The 20,373-nt window shown below is 53.6% G+C and overlaps 4 protein-coding genes across 5 annotated transcripts; 2 read left to right on the top strand and 2 right to left on the bottom strand.

The window, feature by feature from the left end:
- Positions 1–7: 7 nt before the first annotated feature.
- Positions 8–1,227, top strand: LOC120679067 (manganese-dependent ADP-ribose/CDP-alcohol diphosphatase-like). Its single transcript, XM_039960563.1, has one exon. The coding sequence runs from the start codon at positions 378–380 to the stop codon at positions 1,071–1,073; it is 696 nt and encodes a 231-aa protein (XP_039816497.1). The 5' UTR covers positions 8–377; the 3' UTR covers positions 1,074–1,227.
- Positions 1,228–2,483: 1,256 nt separating this feature from the next.
- On the top strand, positions 2,484–9,841 carry LOC120679066 (28 kDa ribonucleoprotein, chloroplastic-like). Its single transcript, XM_039960562.1, has 4 exons — positions 2,484–3,027; positions 3,516–3,617; positions 8,997–9,278; positions 9,437–9,841. Exons 1-4 carry the CDS (start codon positions 2,587–2,589, stop codon positions 9,497–9,499), a joined length of 888 nt encoding a protein of 295 aa, XP_039816496.1. The 5' UTR covers positions 2,484–2,586; the 3' UTR covers positions 9,500–9,841.
- A 73-nt stretch (positions 9,842–9,914) lies between these two features.
- Positions 9,915–12,535, bottom strand: LOC120679064 (protein-L-isoaspartate O-methyltransferase 1-like). Of its 2 annotated transcripts, none has more exons than XM_039960560.1 (4): positions 12,351–12,535; positions 11,530–11,803; positions 10,736–10,900; positions 9,915–10,335 (listed from the first exon to the last, which is right to left on the bottom strand). In XM_039960560.1, exons 1-4 carry the CDS (start codon positions 12,354–12,356, stop codon positions 10,085–10,087), a joined length of 696 nt encoding a protein of 231 aa, XP_039816494.1. In that variant the 5' UTR covers positions 12,357–12,535; the 3' UTR covers positions 9,915–10,084. The 2 variants fall into 2 exon arrangements, with proteins under 2 accessions (XP_039816494.1, XP_039816493.1); XM_039960559.1 differs by having other exon boundaries at positions 12,288–12,523.
- A 318-nt stretch (positions 12,536–12,853) lies between these two features.
- Positions 12,854–14,474, bottom strand: LOC120679063 (vignain-like). Its single transcript, XM_039960558.1, has 2 exons — positions 13,843–14,474; positions 12,854–13,726 (listed from the first exon to the last, which is right to left on the bottom strand). Exons 1-2 carry the CDS (start codon positions 14,318–14,320, stop codon positions 13,074–13,076), a joined length of 1,131 nt encoding a protein of 376 aa, XP_039816492.1. The 5' UTR covers positions 14,321–14,474; the 3' UTR covers positions 12,854–13,073.
- Positions 14,475–20,373: the final 5,899 nt, after the last annotated feature.

Raw genomic sequence — 20,373 nt, 5'->3', positions numbered from 1 at the left:
TCCACACAAGATAGTTTTGCGCCTCCCCACCCATCCTTGTCCGTTGATGAGGGCGTCGTGCTCCGGCCGCTCCATTATCAGCAGCGGCCGGCGGCTCATGCTGCCGCGGCCGAACGCCGGCGCCGCTCTTCTCCTTCGGCGTGATCGCGGACGTGCAGTACGCCGACATCCCGGACGGCCGGTCCTTCCTCGGCGTGCCGCGCTACTACCGCCACAGCCTGGCCGTCCTCCGGCGGGCGGTCCGGAGCTGGAACGCCCACGGGGGCGTCCGGTTCTGCGTCAACTTCGGCGACATCGTGGACGGCTTCTGCCCCAGGGACCGGTCGCTGGCGGCGGTGCGCGAGTTCGACGGCTTCCGCGGCGGGCCGGCGTACCACATGCTCGGCAACCACTGCCTGTACAACCTGCCCCGGAGCGACCTCGTGTCTGAGCTGCGGATGCCGTCGCCGCCGGGGCGCGCCTACTACGACTTCTCGCCGTGGCCCGGGTACCGCTTCGTGGTGCTGGACGCCTACGACTTCAGCGCCGTGGGCCGGCCGCGGGGTGACCCGGTGGCGGCGGCGGCGCGGCGGTTCCTGGAGGAGCGGAACCCGAACCGCGACAAGAACAGCCCCAGCGGGCTGGAAGGCGCCGCCCGCCGGTTCGTCATGTTCAACGGCGGCGTGGGCGGCGCGCAGATGCGGTGGCTGGACGCCGTCCTCCGCGGCGCGGCGGCGCGGGGGGAGAAGGCCGTCGTGTGCAGCCACCTGCCGGTGCACCCGGGCGCGGCGTCGCCCACGGGGCTCATGTGGAACTACGAGGACGTGGCGGCCGTGGTGCGCCGGCACGAGGGGCGCGTCGTGGCCTGCCTCGCCGGCCACGACCACAGGGGCGGCTACGCCGTGGACGACCGCGGCGTGCACCACCGCACGCTGGAGGCGGCGCTCGAGTGCCCGCCGGGCACCGACGCCTTCGGCCGCGTCGAGGTGTACCCCGACCGCCTCCGGCTCGTCGGCTCCGACAGAATGGCCACCACGGAGATGCCGCTCAACTCCTCCTCCAGCTCTAGTGATGATGAGTACCAGATTGGGTGATCTATACTATACCTGCATGAACAAGACCAATGTACAAATCCACTGCAATGAGAATGATTAGCAACTCGTGCAGTTGGCAGTACTGATTGAATGAACACTGTTGTGTACCACTTGAATGTTCTAGTAATCCTTCACAACTCCTAAAATTCAGATGCATGCTTGAGGATGCCCGTCGTCGTGCTTTCCTCAGGACTAAAAGTGCCATGGTTCAAAATGTCTCCTTGCTAGCCATGAACACCAGTGCAAACCTCCTGCACAGAAGCATCTGCAAACCTGAAGGAGCCTACTGCGAGCAGTGCCCTGGAACTCTGCAAATCTCCCTGCCCTGCACCCTGCTGCTGCGAGGAAAATATGGAACTGTCTGGGTCTGCGCGCTCCCAACGGTATGTAGCAGCAGCTCGATCTTCCAGGACACGGCTTTCAACTCTCAGCAACTGTTCAGAGCACGGCCCGCTCTTGGGTTCAATCCTAGCTCCGCCACTGCTAGTTTTATAAAGTTTTGGAGGCAATCGTCTTGACAAAATAAATGTAATGTAGTACATTGCTGCCATTCATACTTCAGAGGCTGCTGCTTCCTGGTGAAAAAGACATAGCTATGAAGAACCGATTGAAACTCATAGAGACCTAAATGCATTCACATAAAAGATTTACATAGAAGAAATGAAAATGCTTTAGACAAGCTTCATTATCATCCTAGAGGATCAGGACCCTTTGTGGTGCATGAGTTGACTTCGTTGGAAAAGGAATTGCAAAATTTCTTTTCGGGATTTTCAATTTCAGTAGCAGTTCACGTGAAGTATAATTTGGTTTGCTTTGCTTTGATATTTGATCATTAGTGCAATCCCTACCTTCCACAGGGTGATCTAAAGATTCACAAGTTTTGATATTTAGAAAGAATTTCGTTGGAAATAGCAAGCAAAATGAGGAAAACAAAAGAGAACTGTGTGTCAATAAGGCAAACATGGCGATTCAATACCTCAAAGGAGGCAAACAAAGCTGAGACCGGCGGTGCCACTTCATCCTATGTATATATTTTTTATTATGTCAAGGTGAGAGCTTATTTTGCTCTGATCTATTAACATTTTAATGTATGAGATCGCCTGTTAAACAACACCATTATACTTACCATAAATCTTTTCGAGCAATTGACAGAAAGCTCTGTTTCCTGAAAACAAAACTTTTTCGTCCCTACGCAACATGGTAGAGCAACAACGCGATCCCGAAAAGTTTTGGAAGCTGAGAAATGAAAAGAGCAACAGGAGAGGAGTAATAGAAAAAGAAAAAAAATATCGCGCGCAAGAGTTTACATTTCGGGCGAGGCCCATAACTCCAAGTCAGGTCCATAGAAAATCGGCGGGCCCAATGGAAAAACCCAAACGCGCGTATAAAATGGACGAGCAACAACGGCATCAGGATCCTCTCAAAAAAAAAAAAAAAAAAACAACGGGCATCAGGAGGGTTCAACCAATCCCTCCCTTATCCCCTTCCTTTCCCTTCCGCTCCTTCCTCCGCCATGGCCACCACCACCATGTCCCTCCGCTCCCTCGCCATGGCCATGGCCGACGCCGCGCTCCCGCCGGCGCACAAGCTCCTCCCCACCGCCCCCCTCCCGCTTCTCTCCTCCTCCACCCGCGCCGCGCCGCTCCTCCTCCGCGCCACCCGCCGCCTGCCGCTCGTCGCATCCTCCGACGCCGTCGAGGCGGGCGTCGAGTGGGCCGACGAGGAGGAGGAGGAGGAGGTGGTGGGCGAGGCCTTCGACGAGGAGGTTGAGGAGGCCGAGGACGAGATGGTGGCCTCGGGCGACGAGGAGGAGGGTGGGGACGGCGAGGGGGAGTACGCCGCGGTGGAGCCGCCCGAGGAGGCCAAGGTCTACGTAGGGAACCTCCCCTACGACTTCGACAGCGAGGGCCTCGCGCAGCTCTTCGACCAGGCCGGCGTCGTCGAAGTCGCCGAGGTGAGAGCCGGCTGCCGCAGCCCGAATTTCCCCCATTTTAAAACTGTGACGTGCTAGGTTCAGTTCGTTACAGTTGGTTGTTGTGTTTGTGTAAAGCTAGAATCTACAGCAGCTGCATGCCTGCATGTGGTCAGTGTGATAATCACGCTCCAGTCACTCCCTGTAACTAGATACTAGGCTAAAATTTACAGTCGGATTTTATATGCGTTGTCGTTATTACTTTGTTTGCTATGTCTGCAAGTGTACATTTCGTATGGTTTTATATGCTGCAATGTGGGGGTGTCCTGGTGCTGCTACCCTTCACTTCAGTGTGAAATATCCTAGCTCCCAGCATGTTGCTGTCTTTACAGTTGCGAGGAATGACTGTAGGAGTTGTATAATGTTTATGCTTCCTGTTGTGTAATGTCGGAGTAATTTCACTACTTTGAGTTGGTGAAATTTTGTTACACTAAGGCTGTAAGGGTGATATCGCTTTGTGAAATTTTTAGGTCATCTACAACAGAGAGTCTGGCCAGAGCCGTGGGTTCGGCTTTGTTACCATGAGCACCATTGAAGAAGCTGACAAGGCCATTGAAATGTTCAACCGTTATGTAAGCTCATTTCTATCCCCTCATTCCTCAGTTCTTCTCTAGAATTAAACTAGCAATCTACTGAACAATGTAATTCTCATTCTCATTCTTTGCACACACTCAAGTTGCTGCACTGTATGCTTTCATTACACATGAAAGTCTAATTGTCTTCAGAGGTTGAGAACTTGAGATTGTTGATGTATATGTGAGCCCATGTATAGAGGCCCATCTAGAGACCCATGTATAGGAACTATATATCCCACCCTTCTAGGGTTTGGAGGAATACAAGTCATTATTCTCTCGTACATGGTATCAGCTAGCTTTCTCCCTCTTCCTCTCTTCCTCATCTAGCTGCAGCCGCCGCCGCCGGCACCATGGCTGGCCGGCCGCCAGCGCCGCCCCTCCTTCCCTTCTCCTCTTTCCCTCCCCTGCCCTCTGCTCCCGGCCTGGCGCGGCCTGGGCCCCAGAGCGCCGCCTCTGCTCACGGCACGGCGCAGCCGTGGCCCCTGGGAGCCGCCGCCGCCTCCCTTGCTTCAGGCGCGGCCGTGGCCCCAGGCCGGCGCCGCCGCCGCCCTTGCCGCCGTTCCTGGTGGCGCAGGGGTCGGCGCGGCCGTGGACGCCGGCGCGGGCTCTGTGCGGCCGCCTCACGCCGGCGCACTGGCCGCCGCCGCCGGCGTGGGCCTAGCCGGCTTCGCGGGTGCGGGCCCCGCCGGATCCGCCGCCCCCAGTGCTCATCATCCGGCCGTGGGCGCGGGGGGCCGCCCTTGGACGCCGCTGCCGCCGCCCCCGGCGCTCCTTGGGCCATCCTGGGCGCCGCCACCGCCGGATCCACGGGGGCGTGGCAGCGAGCCGCCGCCGGCGCAGACCTGGCCGACGCCGCCGCCTTTGTGGCCGCCGCCGAACCTGCTTCCACTCCTCTGGCCACGCCCACCGCCGACGCCGCCACAGCCGCCCAGGCCTCCGCCGCTGCCGCCGTAGCCTAGGGAGCGACGGCCGCGGGCGCGGGCGTGCCTGGCGCCGCCGCCGCCGCCCAGGCCATCGCCGCCGCTGTTGCCGCAGCCTAGGGCGCGGGGGCCGCGGGCGCAGGAGTGCCTGGCTACGCCCCCTGGGCCGCCGCCGCTGCCGCCCACGGCGCCGCGCCCGCACCGCCCGTGGCCGCGCCCGCGTGACCTGGGTTCGGTATGCCCCCCGCGGATGCGCCGTTCGCCGCCGCCGCCTTCCGCGGGCAGAAGACCGCTGTCGACGCTGCTACGGCCGAAGCTGCTCTCGCCGCCAAGTCCGAGGCTGCAGCGGCTCAGGAGCGGATCCGCGCGGCTGCTCTCGCTTGGAAGCGTGAGCGCTCTGCGGCTGACACTCTCACTCGTCGGGTCGCCGCGGAGAACCACTACTTCCTTGTACCCCTCGCCCCCCTTCCTGAGCACGGCGCTTCGTCCTCTCACCAGACTCCGCCCTCTGGATCTGGACCCCGGATCGACCCCCTCCTTGGTGCTCTTCTCATCGGCCAGACCGGGGGTGGGGGAGGCCGCGGGCGTCGGCGGCGGCGGGGGGGGGGGGGGGGTAGTGGTGCTGACGGCACGACTCCGGCTCCGGGTTGTGTTGGTGGAGGCCGTCGAGGCACTCCGGACCTGACTCCGGCTTCTGCTCTTGCCCCTGGAGGTTCGCCTTGGCCATCCTTCAGCGCCCCATGGTCAGGGCGCATCCCGCTGTGGCCGTTTCAGTGTCAGGGGGGCCTCGTCCTCAGCCCCAGCCGGCGGCCATGTTCACCGGTGCTGCTCCCCTGTTCATGCCGTTCTGGACCCCGCCCGCTCAGCCCAGCCAGCAGCCGACCTGGCCTGGGGGTTGGGACCAGGCCGCACTGGCGCAGTCCTTCAGCGCCATGGGGCGGACGCTGCCGGTCAGTACCGAGTGGATCGCCGACTCGGGTGCCTCTTTCCACACCACCCCTGATGCCGGTATCCTCTCTTCTGTCTGACCCCCACACCCCTCTTGTCCTTCTTCCATCATTGTTGGTGATGGGTCTTGCCTTCCTGTCACTGCCGTCGGTTCTGTTTCTGGTTCTTTTCGTCTTCCCAATGTCCTTGTTTCTCCTCGGATGGTTCATAAATTTCTTTCCATTCGTCAATTTACAGCTGACAACTCTTGTTCCATCAAGTTTGACTCTTCTGGCCTCACTGTAAAGGATTCGGCCTCTCGGCGTCCGCTCCTGCGGTGTGACAGCATGTGGCCCTTTTACGCCATTCGCCTTCCATCTTCCGCTGCACCACTCTCGCCTTCTTCGTCTGCCGCTTTTGCCGCGACGCCATCTTCCACCACCTGGCACCGCCGTCTTGGTCACCCTGGCCACGACGTTCTAGCTCAGCTCAGTCGTAGTACCGATGTTCCTGGTACTAGGGTTCCTGCTGAGCACCTCTGCCATGCATGCCAGCTTGGTCGTCATGTTCGGCTTCTTTTTTCCTCTTCTTCTTCGCATGCGACGCATGCCTTCGATTTTGTTCACTGTGACCTGTGGACCTCTCTTGTTCTCAGCCTCTCTGGCTACAAATACTATCTGGTGGTGGTCGATGATTTCTCACACTACTCTTAGACTTTCCCTTTGCGCGCCAAGTCTGAGACCTTCCCCACCCTCCTTCACTTCTTTGCCTGGGTGTCCACTCAGTTCGGCCTCACCATTAAGGCCGTCCAGTGTGACAACGGGCGTGAGTTCGACAACTCTACCTTCCGTTCTTTCTTCCTCTCTCGGGGTGTTCAGCTGCGTATGTCTTGTCCGTATACCTCTTCTTAGAACTTCAAGGCTGAGCGGATGATTCGCACGACGAACGACGTCGTGCGCACCCTTTTGATCCAGGCCTCTCTGCCCCCGCGCTTCTGGGCCGAGGGCCTCCACACCGCCACCTACTTGATTAACCGTCTTCCGTCCACTGCTACTTCTGCTCCCACTCCACACCACGTTCTCTTCGGGACCCCTCCTCGCTACGACCACCTTCGGGTCTTCGGGTGTGCGTGTTACCCTAACACCTCCGCCACTGCTCCTCACAAGCTCGCGTCCCGCTCGACTCGTGTGATTCTTGGGTACTCCCCTGACCACAAGGGGTACCGATGCTTTGACCTCACCTCTCACCGCATCCTGATCTCCCGACATGTTGTAATTGACGAGTCGGCCTTCCCCTACTCCACCACCTCCACACCTTCTCCTGACCCCGAGTTGGAGTCCCTATTTCCGACTGACCCGGTGGTTCAGCCACCTTTACCTGTCTGCCCTTTCCCTGCAGGTTTTCCCGGCACACCGGCACCGCTTCCGGTGATCCCTGTTGCGCCACGCGCGGCCCCGGTGCCCGCTGTCGCGCCACGTGCAGCCCCATGACCTCCTGTCGTGCCATGCGCGGTCCCGGGGCCTCCTGCTGTGCCACGCGCGGCCCCGGTGCCTCCTCCTGCACCTGCGCGGTACGCTCAGACGGTGCAGGTGTACCAGCATCGTTCGGCGCCGACACCGGCGCCGCCGCGGTACGCTCAGCCGGTGCAGGTGTACCGGCGCCGACACCGGCGCCGCCTCTGGCTCCGGAGGCTCCTGCGACGCCTACACCGGTGCCGTCGCCACCGCCGCCTCCGCCGACTCGCTCTCGAGTCGAGCCGTAGGTGTACCACCCACCAGTCGTCCATCGGGATCCTCGGCATATCCATTCCATGGTGACTCGGCGGATGGCGTCTCAGGCCGCGACTCTCTCCGCCATCGAGGGGGAGCCGCGGGTCTCTCCGGCACCCTCCTCTGTCCGCGTCGGGCTTGGTACTCTCGGTTCTCCACGTTGTTGCTGACTTTGGGGTTCACCGAGGCCAAGACTGACACTTCTCTGTTCATCTACCGTCGTGGGGATGAGACTGCCTACCAGCTGCTCTATGTTGATGATATTGTGCTCACTGCCTCCAGTCAGCAGTTGCTTGAGCGCGTCATCTCCTCTCTGCAGCAGGAGTTTGCTATGAAGGATCTTGGTCAGCTCCACCACTTCTTGGGCGTTACTGTTGAGACTTGCCCGTCTGGCCTGTTTCTTCACCAGCGGCAGTATGCACTCGACATTCTGGAGCGGGCTGGGATGACTGATTGCAAGCCATGCTCCACTCCTGTCGATACTCAGGCGAAGCTGTCTGCTGATCTGGGTGATCCCGTGGCTGATCCTACTGCCTACCGGAGCCTCGCCGGTGCCTTGCAGTACCTCACATTCACCCGGCCGGATCTCACATATGCCGTTCAGCAGGTCTGTCTTCACATGCATGCTCCCCGGAAGTCTCACCTTGCTGCACTAAAGCGTCTCCTCCGCTACGTCCGTGGCACTGCTGGCTTCGGTTTGGTTCTTCACCGCTCTCCCACCTCTGAGCTGGTGGTCTAGGAGCGGGTGGGCACATAGCAATAATAAATGGCAACAAGGCTCAACAGAGCGGAGACACAAGAATACCTATATAGAGACATGAGAAATAATAAGCCAAGGAGATCTTTACACACCGACGCTGACTGGGCTAGCTGCCCGGACACTCGCCGCTCCACCTCCGGCCACGCCGTCTTCCTAGGCGGCAACCTTGTCTCCTGGTCGTCCAAGCGGCAATCGGTTGTCTCCCGCTCCAGTGCTGAGGCGGAGTACCGGGCTGTCGCTAACGGCGTGGCAGAGGCGTCCTGGCTCCGACAGCTCTTAGCGGAGCTCCACAGCCCGCTCGCCAAGAGCCCGCTCGTCTACTGCGACAACGTCAGCGCCGTGTACCTCTGCACCAACCCCGTTCAGTATCAGCGGACGAAGCACGTGGAGATCGACTTGCACTTCGTGCGCGACAGAGTCGCCGTCGGCGATGTTCGGGTACTCCATGTCCCGACCACCTCCCAGGTTGCCGACATCTTCACCAAGGGACTACCCTCCTCGACCTTCTCGGAGTTTCGCTCCAGCCTCAACGTAGCAGGTGGCTAGTTGTGGCTGCTGGGGGGGTATTTGCTCTTTGTACTTTCTTGTTGTCCAGTCTTGAACACCGCTGCGCCGGTAGTTCAGACTGCGGGGGGTGTTGGTGTATATGTGAGCCCATGTATAGAGGCCCATCTAGAGGCCAATGTATAGGAACTATATATCCCACCCTTCTAAGATTTAGAGGAATACAAGCCATTATTCTCCCCTACATAGATGAGTGTACATCTCTTCTGCTGATGGGAAGAGGGGTCCTGTTGGGAACATCTTATTTTAAATTTAGCTTAGACTAAAGGGACATGTATGTTTATATACCACTCAAAAGCCTGCAGACTTAAATTCTAAGTTTTGGCCATCAATTGCTTAATATGTTACACCTTCAGTTCTAGTTCTGCACTTAGTAGAAAAACATATATATCTCACGTATTGAGCTGAACATTGATTAACCCATTGTTTTTTACAGGACATTAGCGGGAGGCTCCTGAATGTAAACAGGGCATCTCCTAGGGGTGCTCGCATGGAGAGACCTCCTAGACAATTTGCATCTGCTTTCAGAGCTTATGTTGGCAACCTGCCATGGCAAGTCGATGACTCCAGGCTGGTGCAGTTGTTCAGTGAGCATGGAGAAGTTGTTAATGCTACAGTTGTCTATGATAGAGAAACTGGACGCTCACGAGGATTTGGTTTTGTAACCATGGCAACAAAGGGTGAACTTGACGATGCCATTTCCGCCCTCGACGGGCAGGTGAGGACATCATCAGTTCTACACGATATACAATTCATACACTGAAAATATTACACCAACAAGTGCATATTCTCCCTCAAGTAGTAGTCAAATATCAGTGCGCAAGGCTAACGTTAAATCTCAATCTAATGCAAATTATCTCATACCATGAACTGTAGGAATTGGATGGCCGCCCACTTCGGGTGAATGTTGCAGCAGAGCGGCCCCAGAGGGGCTTTTGATGCTGCGATATGAGAGAGATAGCTGCTTATTAGTAACGAGCATGGAGATACAGCAGAGGAGCAATGGGACGCTTTTGCGGGAGCTGATGCCAAGTTGCTAGATATCCTCCCTTTGCTTCCTGATGTTTGGTTCTTGCCACACGGCTTTTGATGCTGCTCTTTGCAGCTGATGTTAATGTCTTAATATTTGCTGACACTATTAGTTATATTGTTCAAGTAGGCTACTATCCTGATATGGTGATGCCATAAAAGATCTCATCGCTATATCCTGAAGGTTCTTAGTGAAACCATGCAAGCCGAGTTTGCTCACAGCATGCTTATGTAACCATACCCGTGGATTCATCATTCATCTCTTCTCAGTTGCAACCAAATTGACAACACCACAAAAATTTCACTGACAAGCTGCGCAAGCATAAACAGATCAAAAGATGAACAGTAACAATCACTTCATGATGATATATCATTTTACATTATTTCAAAAGTGCACGCACTAGACACAGTAGGATCAATTTATGTACAACAATAATGATTCGATCAGTCGAATCATCAAAGGCCTGAGCTGACAAGGTGGTGCATTAAGCGCAGTCAGTTTGCGTGCAATTGAGCTTCCTTGCTGGTAAGCGGCACATAGCGCACAGACGTCTCATCTCTTACGCTGACTGTGCCATCCAGCTTCTTGTCCACCACCTTGAGCTCCTGGAACATTGTCCCAACCGGGATCACCATCCTGCCACCAGGCTTCAACTGCTCAACCAGCGCCTCTGGGATCTGCGGCGCTGCAGCTCCTACATGGATGGCATCATAGGGTGCCAGCTCTGGCCACCCTTCCCTGCCATCTGCATCATTTATAAACATCTGTTTAGTGCATCAGGTCTTAATAATGGTATAAAGAACAACCAACAATGCTGAATGCACATGAAGCCTCTACAGCTGCTGCAAAATTACCCATCCAAGGAGCAGCACCTCACAAACAGAGAAGATCCCTCATGGTGTGACAACCAACAAAAGAAGAAGAAGAAATCTTTGCTAGTAGGGCTATCTCATTTAGCTGAAGCAGGTTCGTTGATTCAATAAGTGAAAAGGAGAAATGCTGTGTTAAATGATATTTTCATCTTAACTATTACTCAACTAGGTCATTATATACACACCAAAGTCAAAGTCTGCATTGGACAGGTTGAATACTTGCTGCTTCAACATGGTTAGGTTCTATGCTAGTGCGAAGCAAGCAATGCTTACCAGCAACGTGTATGCTAAGAGCTCCATCATTTAGCTGTGGAGCTGCTCCACTTTTCTTGATATTTTCAATAGAAGTATCAACCAACTCTGGAATATGTTCAACGCCAACTGCTCGCCCTTCCGATCCAACCATCAGTGCAAAGCAAGCAGTTAGGTATCCAGTGCCTGAAAAAAAAACTCAGAAATCCTGCGTCTTTCGAGGAAAAAAAAACTCAGAAACAAATAACCTCGATGAGTTTAGCAACAAACATTACAATCCAAGGCATTAGCCATTTCATTCAGTAACGATACTGGCTTATCAGCATGCATCACTAAGTTGGATCCATATATCAGTATGTCATCAAAGAATGTTATGTAAACATGGATTAAATCACAATCTTTATGGTTTTGGGTAAAATGGAAGGATAAATGTCCTGTCATGTATGGCCACACACAGCAGCACCTTCCAGCTTTAAAGTGTGCAAGTTGTGATAGTCGCGAAGGACTTGTGGACAGACAAATTCCATGAACTAGATGGACCTGACTACCAGTGAGGAAGTCGATATACAGATGCAAGTGACATTGTGAATTACTATTTTTCTTGAAACAAGGAGCTAAGTTATTAAAACTCCCAGCTGAGGGGGCAAAATATAACTAGAATTGACTGTCTTTTCTAATATATTAGTGAGCCTTGACCATAGTGCTGAGAGCTTTAACATACTAGCAGCTGTGGAGAACAGAATACTGCCTTGAGATTTGAGAAACAGCACTAGCAGTGCATAGCGGAACTAGATTGGACACATTACAAAATTTACCTGATCCAACATCGAGAGCCCGCATCCCCGGCTGAAGATTCTTCTCCAGGAGCTCCAGGCAGGCCGCGTGCATGTGCGGCGCCGATATCGTGGCGTTGTACCCGATCGGCATGGGGCTGTCAAAGTAGGGCGAGCCGCCTGGTGGCACGAAGAGCCCCCTGTCGACAGCCTCCATCACCTCGGCGACCTTGCTGGACCGGATGATCCCGTACCTCCGCAGCTGCTCGACCATGGACTTGTTCTTGTCGCTGGCCCCGCTCGACCACAGCGCGTGCTGCACCAGGAGCAGCAGGGGGAGGAACGAGATCAGACTGCTGACCGTCTTGCGCATTCTTAACGCAGCAACAACAAATGGGGCTTGGGGCAAACAGAAGAGACTCTATGGTTGACAAGTGGACTCACATCTGAAATTGATGGAGTATGAGGATCTTAGTCTATTGCCGTGCGCAATCAGGGATAACAAGCGCAACCAACCCACCAGGCGCGAGTGTGTGTAACTCTATGCCGGACAAGTTGCAATACTAGTGGCTAGTGAGCAGCGCAATTCTGCTCCAACTACTGCTGGACAAGTCAGTTGCGGTTGGGGCAGGCAGAGGCTGAGACCCAAATTTCTCCAACACAAACACCCATCCGCCAGGGTGAGCCTAGGGTTTCGTTTCTTGACCACATGATGAAATCAAATGGGCCGATCGTTACGCAATCCAGGAAGTAGGATGGACAGTGCTACGACGAGGGAACCAAATTGAAGCGAAACTTACGGATTGGGCGCGGGCGCGGGTGCGGGAGCGGGAGGAGAAGCAAGAGAGGATGGAGCGGAGTACCTCCATGTCGACGGGGAGGGTCGAGAGGTTGACGCCGTCTCGATTCTTCTCCGGGGTTCGGGGCGGGGCCGGCAGTGGGGTGGTGGGGTGAAGGCAGGGGCAGGAGGAATCGGCCGGAGAAGACGGGGAGCGAGAGGAGGATTCCAGATGGCTCAGCAGCGCACAAGGAGACTCGGCAGAAGGAGAGCCAGCCCAGAGGAGGAGTTTTTTTTTTTTAGGGGTAGAGGAGGAAATTGTTAGGCGGGCCATCTCTTTCTGAAATGACGACCCATCTAAGCCCAACACGGCCCATCCTGTCATCGTGCTGTGCTGCTCTGAGCGAGAGAGACAGAGACCTTGGTCGGTTGCTTACTCTGTGTCTCCATCACACGCAGGCATGAATGATGCTTCCTTCCAAGCAACAACAAGGATTTTGAACACATCTAATCATTCTTTTTTTTTTCTTTGAGAAACACATCTAATCTTGTCATTCTAGTGAGCCAACCATCAGTCATCTTTGCATGTCGTGATACTATATAAGCATATAGCAATGTTGATAGATGTCTCAAAGTCTTAATAATGTAAGTCTTACATACATAGTGCAAGTCAGCACGATCCAGTCCTTGCATATAACTAGATAGATAGAGTAGGCAATGCAAGTTAAGTAGTGCTTAATTATTCAGTCGATGATGGATCGATATCGTAGATCGATCGATCGATCAGATGAGGACGGAGATTCAGACTTCAGAGCTCGTCGTGGAGGTGGTCCTCGTCAGAGGCGGCGGCGCGGGGCTTGACGGGGTTGGGCGAGGTCTTGACGGGGTAGGACGCCTCCATGGCGATGCCGCAGAGCCCCTCCTTGGCGGCCACGTCGCGGGCCATGCGGATGTACCCCTTCTCCCCCCACTCGGGGCCCCACGAGTTCTTGACCACCCAGTACTTGGTCCCGTCGGCGGTGACCCCGTACCCGACCGCCGCCACGCCGTGGTCCAGCTCTGTCCCGCACCGCCCCGCGAACACGCCCTCCGAGTAGAACTGGAAGTGCGACCCGCTGGCCTCGATGCCCACCGCCACCGGCTGGTGCGCCACCGCCCTGCGCAGCGCCGCCTCGTCGTTGGCCGGCACGTCCTCGTACCCGTCGATGCTCACGGCCGGGGCGCCGGCGGCCTTCTTGCACGCGGCCTGCCGGGCCCGGTACGGGTACGCGTCCTCGGCGGCGACCCCGCCGTGCTTGGCGATGTACTGGAACGCGTAGTCCATGAGCCCGCCGTTGCAGCCGGCGTTGGCCTTGGTGTCGCAGTCCACCAGCTGCTGCTCCGACAGCGACGTCAGGTTCTTGGTCACGATCGCGTTGATGCCTTCCACGGCGGCGATCGTCGAGAACGCCCAGCAGCTCCCTGCACACGCGCAAATCATGGATTGGGATTCTTCGATAGGTAGATCATCATGGTCGGCGAAGAAGATCGAAAGGAGATGATGCATGAGATCATCAGGAACGAACGCACGCACGCACCGCACTGGCCCTGGTCCTTGACGTCGGTGACGGCGCCCTTCTGGCGCCAGTCGACGGAGGCCGGGAGGTCGCGCGCGGCGGCGTACCTGAAGGACGACGACCCGGCGCCGGCGGCCCGGTCGCCGCGGAACATGCGGTGGTGCGCGACCCGGGAGCCGGCGTAGTGGCGGCGGAACTCGTCGGCGGTCATGTCGCCGAAGCGGTTGAGGCGGAGCTTGTAGGGCTCGTCCCGCTGGTTGAAGTCGTGGATGAGGCGCACGTTCTCCTTGAAGACGTTGAAGCGGCGGGCCTTGTCGCCCAGGTCGCGCGCCACCGCGTGCACGCCGCGCCACCGCTCGTACAGCGCCCACAGCGCCTCCTCCGACGCCAGGTCCTCCGCGCCGAAGTCGATCGCGGCCGCCGGCGCCGGCGCCGCGGCCAGCAGCAGCAGCACCATCGTCGCGGCCGCCATGGCCGCCGGCACCAGCGCTCTCGCCATCGCTGCTGCAGCTCCTGCTGCCTGCTGGCTCAGCACTACCAGTAGCGACTGCTTGGTCGAGGCTGCGTGTGTGTGACTGTGTGGCTAGCTGGCAATGGAGCAGTGGTTGCTTGCTTGCTTTGTGAGGATCGGAGGTGTGGTTGCCATGGCGACGAGGGTGTCCTTATATAGCATGGCCGCCGGGACGGACGGTGAGTAGCATGGATGAGCGAGGATGATGTTGCGTGCGGGCAAGATCTAGCTCATCAGTACATGATGAGTGTTGAGCCAAGCCCGAATGGATGCAATGCAAGAGTAGAGTACGTACACAAGGACATGCCCGGATTTTGATGAACGAACGAATAGCTTGCTTGGTGTAAAAGAAATCGATCCATCAGTCAGTACCCACATTTCCAATCCAAAATTACAAAAAAAAGTTCATCCACATGTCTAGTTCAGTTTTTTTTTAAAAAAAAGTTGAGTACTTGCATTGGAGTAGTTTGTACTCCGTACTACTACTACGCAGCAGCCAGATGCAGCAACTAAAAGTGAGGAAACTCTTATAAAAAGAAAAAAACAAACTAACAGTGAGGAAGTAGCACTTAGAGATGCAAATTGGTGGTCCTTGGATGCACCTCCAATCCTTTTTATTTCAAAATTTTGTACTAATTTTGCAAAATAGAATTTGATTTTGAAGAAGTAGTATAAAATTTTAAATTAAAAAGGATCGGAGGTGCATCTAAAGATCACTAATTAACATCCTTGTAGCACTCGATAATTCGGTGGCAGGGCGGGCCGGACAAGACGGCGGGAGGTTAATGATGCGTGGCCAATCCAATGGATGAGTGGCCAAATGGATGAGTGGATTAGCGAGGCGTTTACGCGAGGGGCATGTACAGATCCAGGCACAGGTCGCTGCCAACCGACCCAGCCTAGCTAGCTACTCGATGCACGACTCTACCACCATCGTCCCTCCACATTTCTGCCGCGCCGACCAATGATAAATTGCAGATGGGTCGTCACCACTCAGCAGTGCCAGAGGAGGAAGAAGACGACGGAAACGCTTGCATCGATCAGTGGATGGCGGAGGAATGACCCCCCCGGGTCGGAGGCCTTCCGGTGTTGGCAACAAGTAACAGCAACCGTGTTCTCCCTTGCGGACGGAGGCGACCGATATTAGTTTGCGCCAAGCTTCACGCATGAAAGAATGAAACCGCACAGATCAATCAATCAATCAATCTTACTCCTTCCTTATCGGGATGCCCAACCTAAAATAAGGTAACACCCAGAGAAAACATGCAGCGGCCAGGTCCCACCCAGGTAGAATGAATGAATGTGCGCATCGATTCAGATGAAATCATCCGACTCAGACCAGAAACGGCCCAATGCAAGCAAGGGCAAGTTCAAGATTGGAAGCATCTGTCTTGTTGTCACGCAGGGCTTGGCTCCAGGCTCCATCCATCTCCAGGAGGACTCGCTCTGCAGTCTGCATTGCATTGCTTCCTTCCTTCACGAGGTTTGGGATCCCTGCAGAGAGTGAAACTGCAGGCAGGATGCAGGGGAAACTGCCGCAGCATACAGGTCCTTCAATTTCTTCAGTTGCTGTCAATCTGCTCCCCCCCCCCCCCCCCCCTCCCAAAAAAAAAAGCTTTAGTTTGGCGGTTTTGGATCAGGAATTCAGGATAGCGAGCAGAAAGAAAAGATGGGCATAAATCTTGCCTGTCGACTAGCCTGCAGCATGCATGTTCAGGAAATTAAAGATATCATCCATCTCATCGCACGCGGCCCTCACCATCATATGGCTGGGTGGTGATCCATCCATCCATCCATCGGCAGCAGCAAGAAAGGATTGATAAATAAAGCTCGTCGTCGTCTATGAGACTAGCTATGATCCGTCCAACGACACAGCAGCCTGCTGGTTCTCGCCAAGCAGAGACAGTACTAGCTCCGAGCAGGACCACCGCATGGGCCACCAAAAATTAGGCACTCGTCTGATCTGAGAGAAGATGCAAGCACATGAACCAACACGAGCATGAACATGCTACTGCGCCGATGCATTGTTGTCGTTATTACATTTACATTACAGCAGGAAATGTTCTGCCATGGTTCGGCAATAGATAGATAGATAGATGCAGCCATGCAGGGGATGTGTTTATAATATAGTTAGAAAGAAGCAGGATACGGTGGCTGATGTACTAAGTACACAAGTCCCGAATCTCTCCTCGTAGAGATCTGACTGGCAATAAATTGATGATGTGGAACAATTTTATTTCATGTCTATCAACTATCGATCTAAGCCAAGAAAGGAATGACTTCAAATGGAAATTAGACCAGACAAGTGCTTTTTCGGTGAAATCATATTATTTGGGATTAAACAATCAGAACACTCTTAATCTAAACAAGAAAATATGGAAATTAAAAACCCCACTCAAGATAAAATATTCATTTGATTTTTTTTTTGAAAGAGGCCCGGAGCTCTGGCAGATCATTTAAGAAGGAGATGAGGCGCCGCGCTGAGCCAGCACTCGAACCGCGGCGGGCAGTCTGAGCCCCAGCTCAGCTGACCAACCGAGCCCCAGCTCGGTTCTCCATCTGGTATCTTAGACGAGGCGTTATTCATATAAAGAATAATCTTGCAAAACGGAATTGGTAGGGGAACCAACAGCGCTGTTTCTGTCATGAAAAAAAAAACGATACAACATCTGTTTTCTGAATGCCGATTCACGAGGATGGTATGTGCTTCGGTCTATGCAGCATGGGACATACCAAAACCTCATAATATGCCTAGTATGATTGGGAGCTGGCTCAATGGAATTTCTAAAAAATATAAGCCACTAGTACTTCTGGGCGCGGTAGTTTTGTGTTGGTCTGTTTGGCTATGCAGAAATGCTGTGGTATTTGATAACAAAAAAATATTCCTTTTGCAGGTCATCTACTCAACTACGCACTGGCTCCGTTCGTGGGCTATACTTCAGAAGCATACCTTGCAGGACAAGCTTGTAGCGGCATCTCATTTCTTGGCACAGGTGGCCAAGGATTTTTTTGCCCGGGCACATGGATGGCGGTCTAGTCTTAGAATTGACAGTCACTAGTGTAGAAGGTTATTTGTCAAACTCTTTTAGGCTGTGTGCTGTTTATGCAGAGGTCGGGAAAATTTCAAAACGATGTATCACCTTGATATACTGTGTTTGGAATCAATAAAATTTCCCTTTTTCAAAAAAAAATGCCCGGGATGTGTCTAGACAGCCAACAAGGAAGGAAGGAAAAAATGCCCGGGATGTATCACCTTGATATACTGTGTTTGGAATCAAAAAAAATTTCCTGGAGTAATGAATCAATCCTTCTTCGGTTCTTGTTGGCTGTCCGCTATGGGCCGGGCTTTTGCCAGTGCTCTCTCGTAACGGGCTGATTTGGCGCCTCTCCAGCTAGTATCTATCACTGGCAGATAGCAGAATAGTAAGCAACTCCACCAGATAATCAGAACGACGAGTAACAGAAATCCCCTGACATATATCAAACGAAAACTCATCAGCATCATTTCTCTGGCCCAAGCCACTTGCCAGACACATCTTCTTCATTCCAACTTGGCCATACATTTTTTTTTTTGATAATATGTATCTATATTCTTAGATAAGGAAGACGTACAAGTACTCATACGCATACAGAGACATACGTAGAGGATACAGAGAAAGCTGATACAGTCATACTTCACAAAGGACCCTAACCAAAAAAGAAATTGCAAAGAAGTCCCTGGAACCTTCGTGAATACCCTGCAGCCAACCTCGTTGTCGCCAGCTATCGCCGTCGAGGATGAAGCCGAGCTTCACCGTGAGCTGCCGAGGCCCCATCGCACCCTGGATTTGGAAGGAGTCGCAGTAGAAGTCGCCGTCGGCAGTAACCCATCAACCGGGGACACGCCCTGACCTCAGCAACTCCCTGTCAGACCCGGGGCAGCAGGACTACTTATAGACATAGAATGTTCTAGAGTAAGGGATAGTTCATGGATGTACCTTATCTCTTTTGTAACTATCCGAATAGGCGTAGAACTAGCTGCAGTACAAGAAAACTACCCGATCGTGTTATAGAAGGGCTTCAACTGTACTCAGCTAGGACTTTCCATATAACCCTATCCCCCCGGATATATAAGGACGGGCAGGGACCCCCTCAAAAGACATCTACACCTAAGGCAATACAAACCACCACACAGGACGTAGGGTATTATGCAACTCGCGGCCCGAACCTGTCTAAATCTTTGTGTTCCTTGCACTATCGAGTTCCGGAGCCGTCGATCCCTACCTACAAATCCTACTACTAAGGGTATCTCTGAGCAGACTTGGCGGTAAACACCGACACTCCCAGATCCGCGCTCGCCATCGACGACCGCCGCTGCCGAGGGGAAGCCGAGCCATATCCGGCCACCCAACCTCCACTAAACCCGCAGCTTGCCCTGGATCCATCGAGCAAAAAGCCAGCAGAGTCACCCGCCGACGAGCCGCCGGCCACGGACTCCTGTACAGGGGATCCACGCGGGAGCCCCTCCTCCACGCGCACGTCGACGGCGTCGGAGCGGAACGCCATCGAGACGGGGAAGAGCACGGGAGGACGTTGTTCCTTGACACCGCCGCCGCCTCGACGTTGACGCCGGAAACCTAACCCTAGAAACCCTAGGACCTAAACTACTCCCCACCCCACCACCAGCCGGCAAGAGGCCAACGGTCTCCGCCACCTCGCGATGCCCCGAAGGCCATCGGAGGCGGGAGAGACCGCCGGCGGGGACGCTCGCCCTCTCACTCGCCTCTCTCAACTGTAGCAAGAGCAAAGGGGAAGGGACTGGAAAGAATTGCTCGGTGGGCGATTGTTGGTGTGCGGTGCAACTTGGCCATACATATGGTTCAAGAACAACCTTGCATTAACATGATGATATATGAGCCGAGCCCCTCCGAGAGCTCTCGAAAACAGTCAAGATGCCTCTTTTCATCCGTTGAAATAATTTCTGAAAGGAAAAAAATGATGTTCCTGCACAAATGCACAAAACAGTGAACCTCTAGCATAATCCCACTTGGCTCATGAAGACTTCTCACCTGAGGCATAAACTGCCTTGATGTTGACAAATCCCAATAGCTAGGTCAAATTCCAATGACTCCAGCACCAACACCCCTTTTTCTGTTAGCTGATCAGTACAGCCTCGGCAATTCACCACTGAAGTGATGTTTGTTATGGCATACGATGACACCAACACTTGTGTCCTTCTGCAAAGTTTATCAGAAGCTAATAAGAAATTGGAGGCTGGAGCTGTCAGCTAATATTGAAATGATGTGCTTATACTTTGAGTAATTCATGTTCACCTCATTTTGCATAATGCTGTCAGTTGATGTATTATTTGTTTCCAATGTGTTTAGATTATTTTCGGAAGGACTTAAATTGGCGTGCCATATTCGTCAACCCTGAACACTTTTGTTGCTTAATGAATATTATATTGGTGTGTACCTGGTAACTTAAGTGAGATAGCATGTATACTTGAACATTCACCGGTCTTAGAGAAACTCACTCTTGAACTGTTGTGTTCAGCAGGGTGTGCATTTATCCATTATGTTGTAGGGGCCATCTGTTTTCAATAAAGAAGCAAAGTAGCTTGATGGTCATGTATTGATGGGTGTTTGCAATGAAAATGGTTGGATGCCATCGCTAGGAAACTAATGTAATACTCGTCATTCATAGATGTACTACATTTAGGAAGTGTAGAAACAAACCTCATAACTTTCACCATCTATGCGTTTAAGAATATTCAGATTAGTCATGTAGGAATGGTACCACCAAATTGCGCAATGCACTTGCAAGTATATTAGTTTGACAAGTTCGTCCTAACAAATTCATTTAAAAGGTGGCTCTCAAAGTTGTTTGTCAAAGAGGACCCTGATGTCGAAACATCATATGTTGTTCGTTGTTCCATTATTTGAAACAAAGGTTTGTATTTAGCTCTATTTCGGTTGAAGACCTGCAAATCTTTGGAATAATTAGATATTCTTTTATGCTAAAGTCTAATGGTCCTTTTGAAAGACTGTTGCGGGTAGTTT

The sequence above is a fragment of the Panicum virgatum genome, chromosome 6N (assembly GCF_016808335.1).
Source record: "Panicum virgatum strain AP13 chromosome 6N, P.virgatum_v5, whole genome shotgun sequence".
NCBI classification, from domain to species: domain Eukaryota; kingdom Viridiplantae; phylum Streptophyta; class Magnoliopsida; order Poales; family Poaceae; genus Panicum; species Panicum virgatum.
Note: the sequence above shows the minus strand (reverse complement) of the source record. Positions and strands in the feature narration are given on the sequence as shown.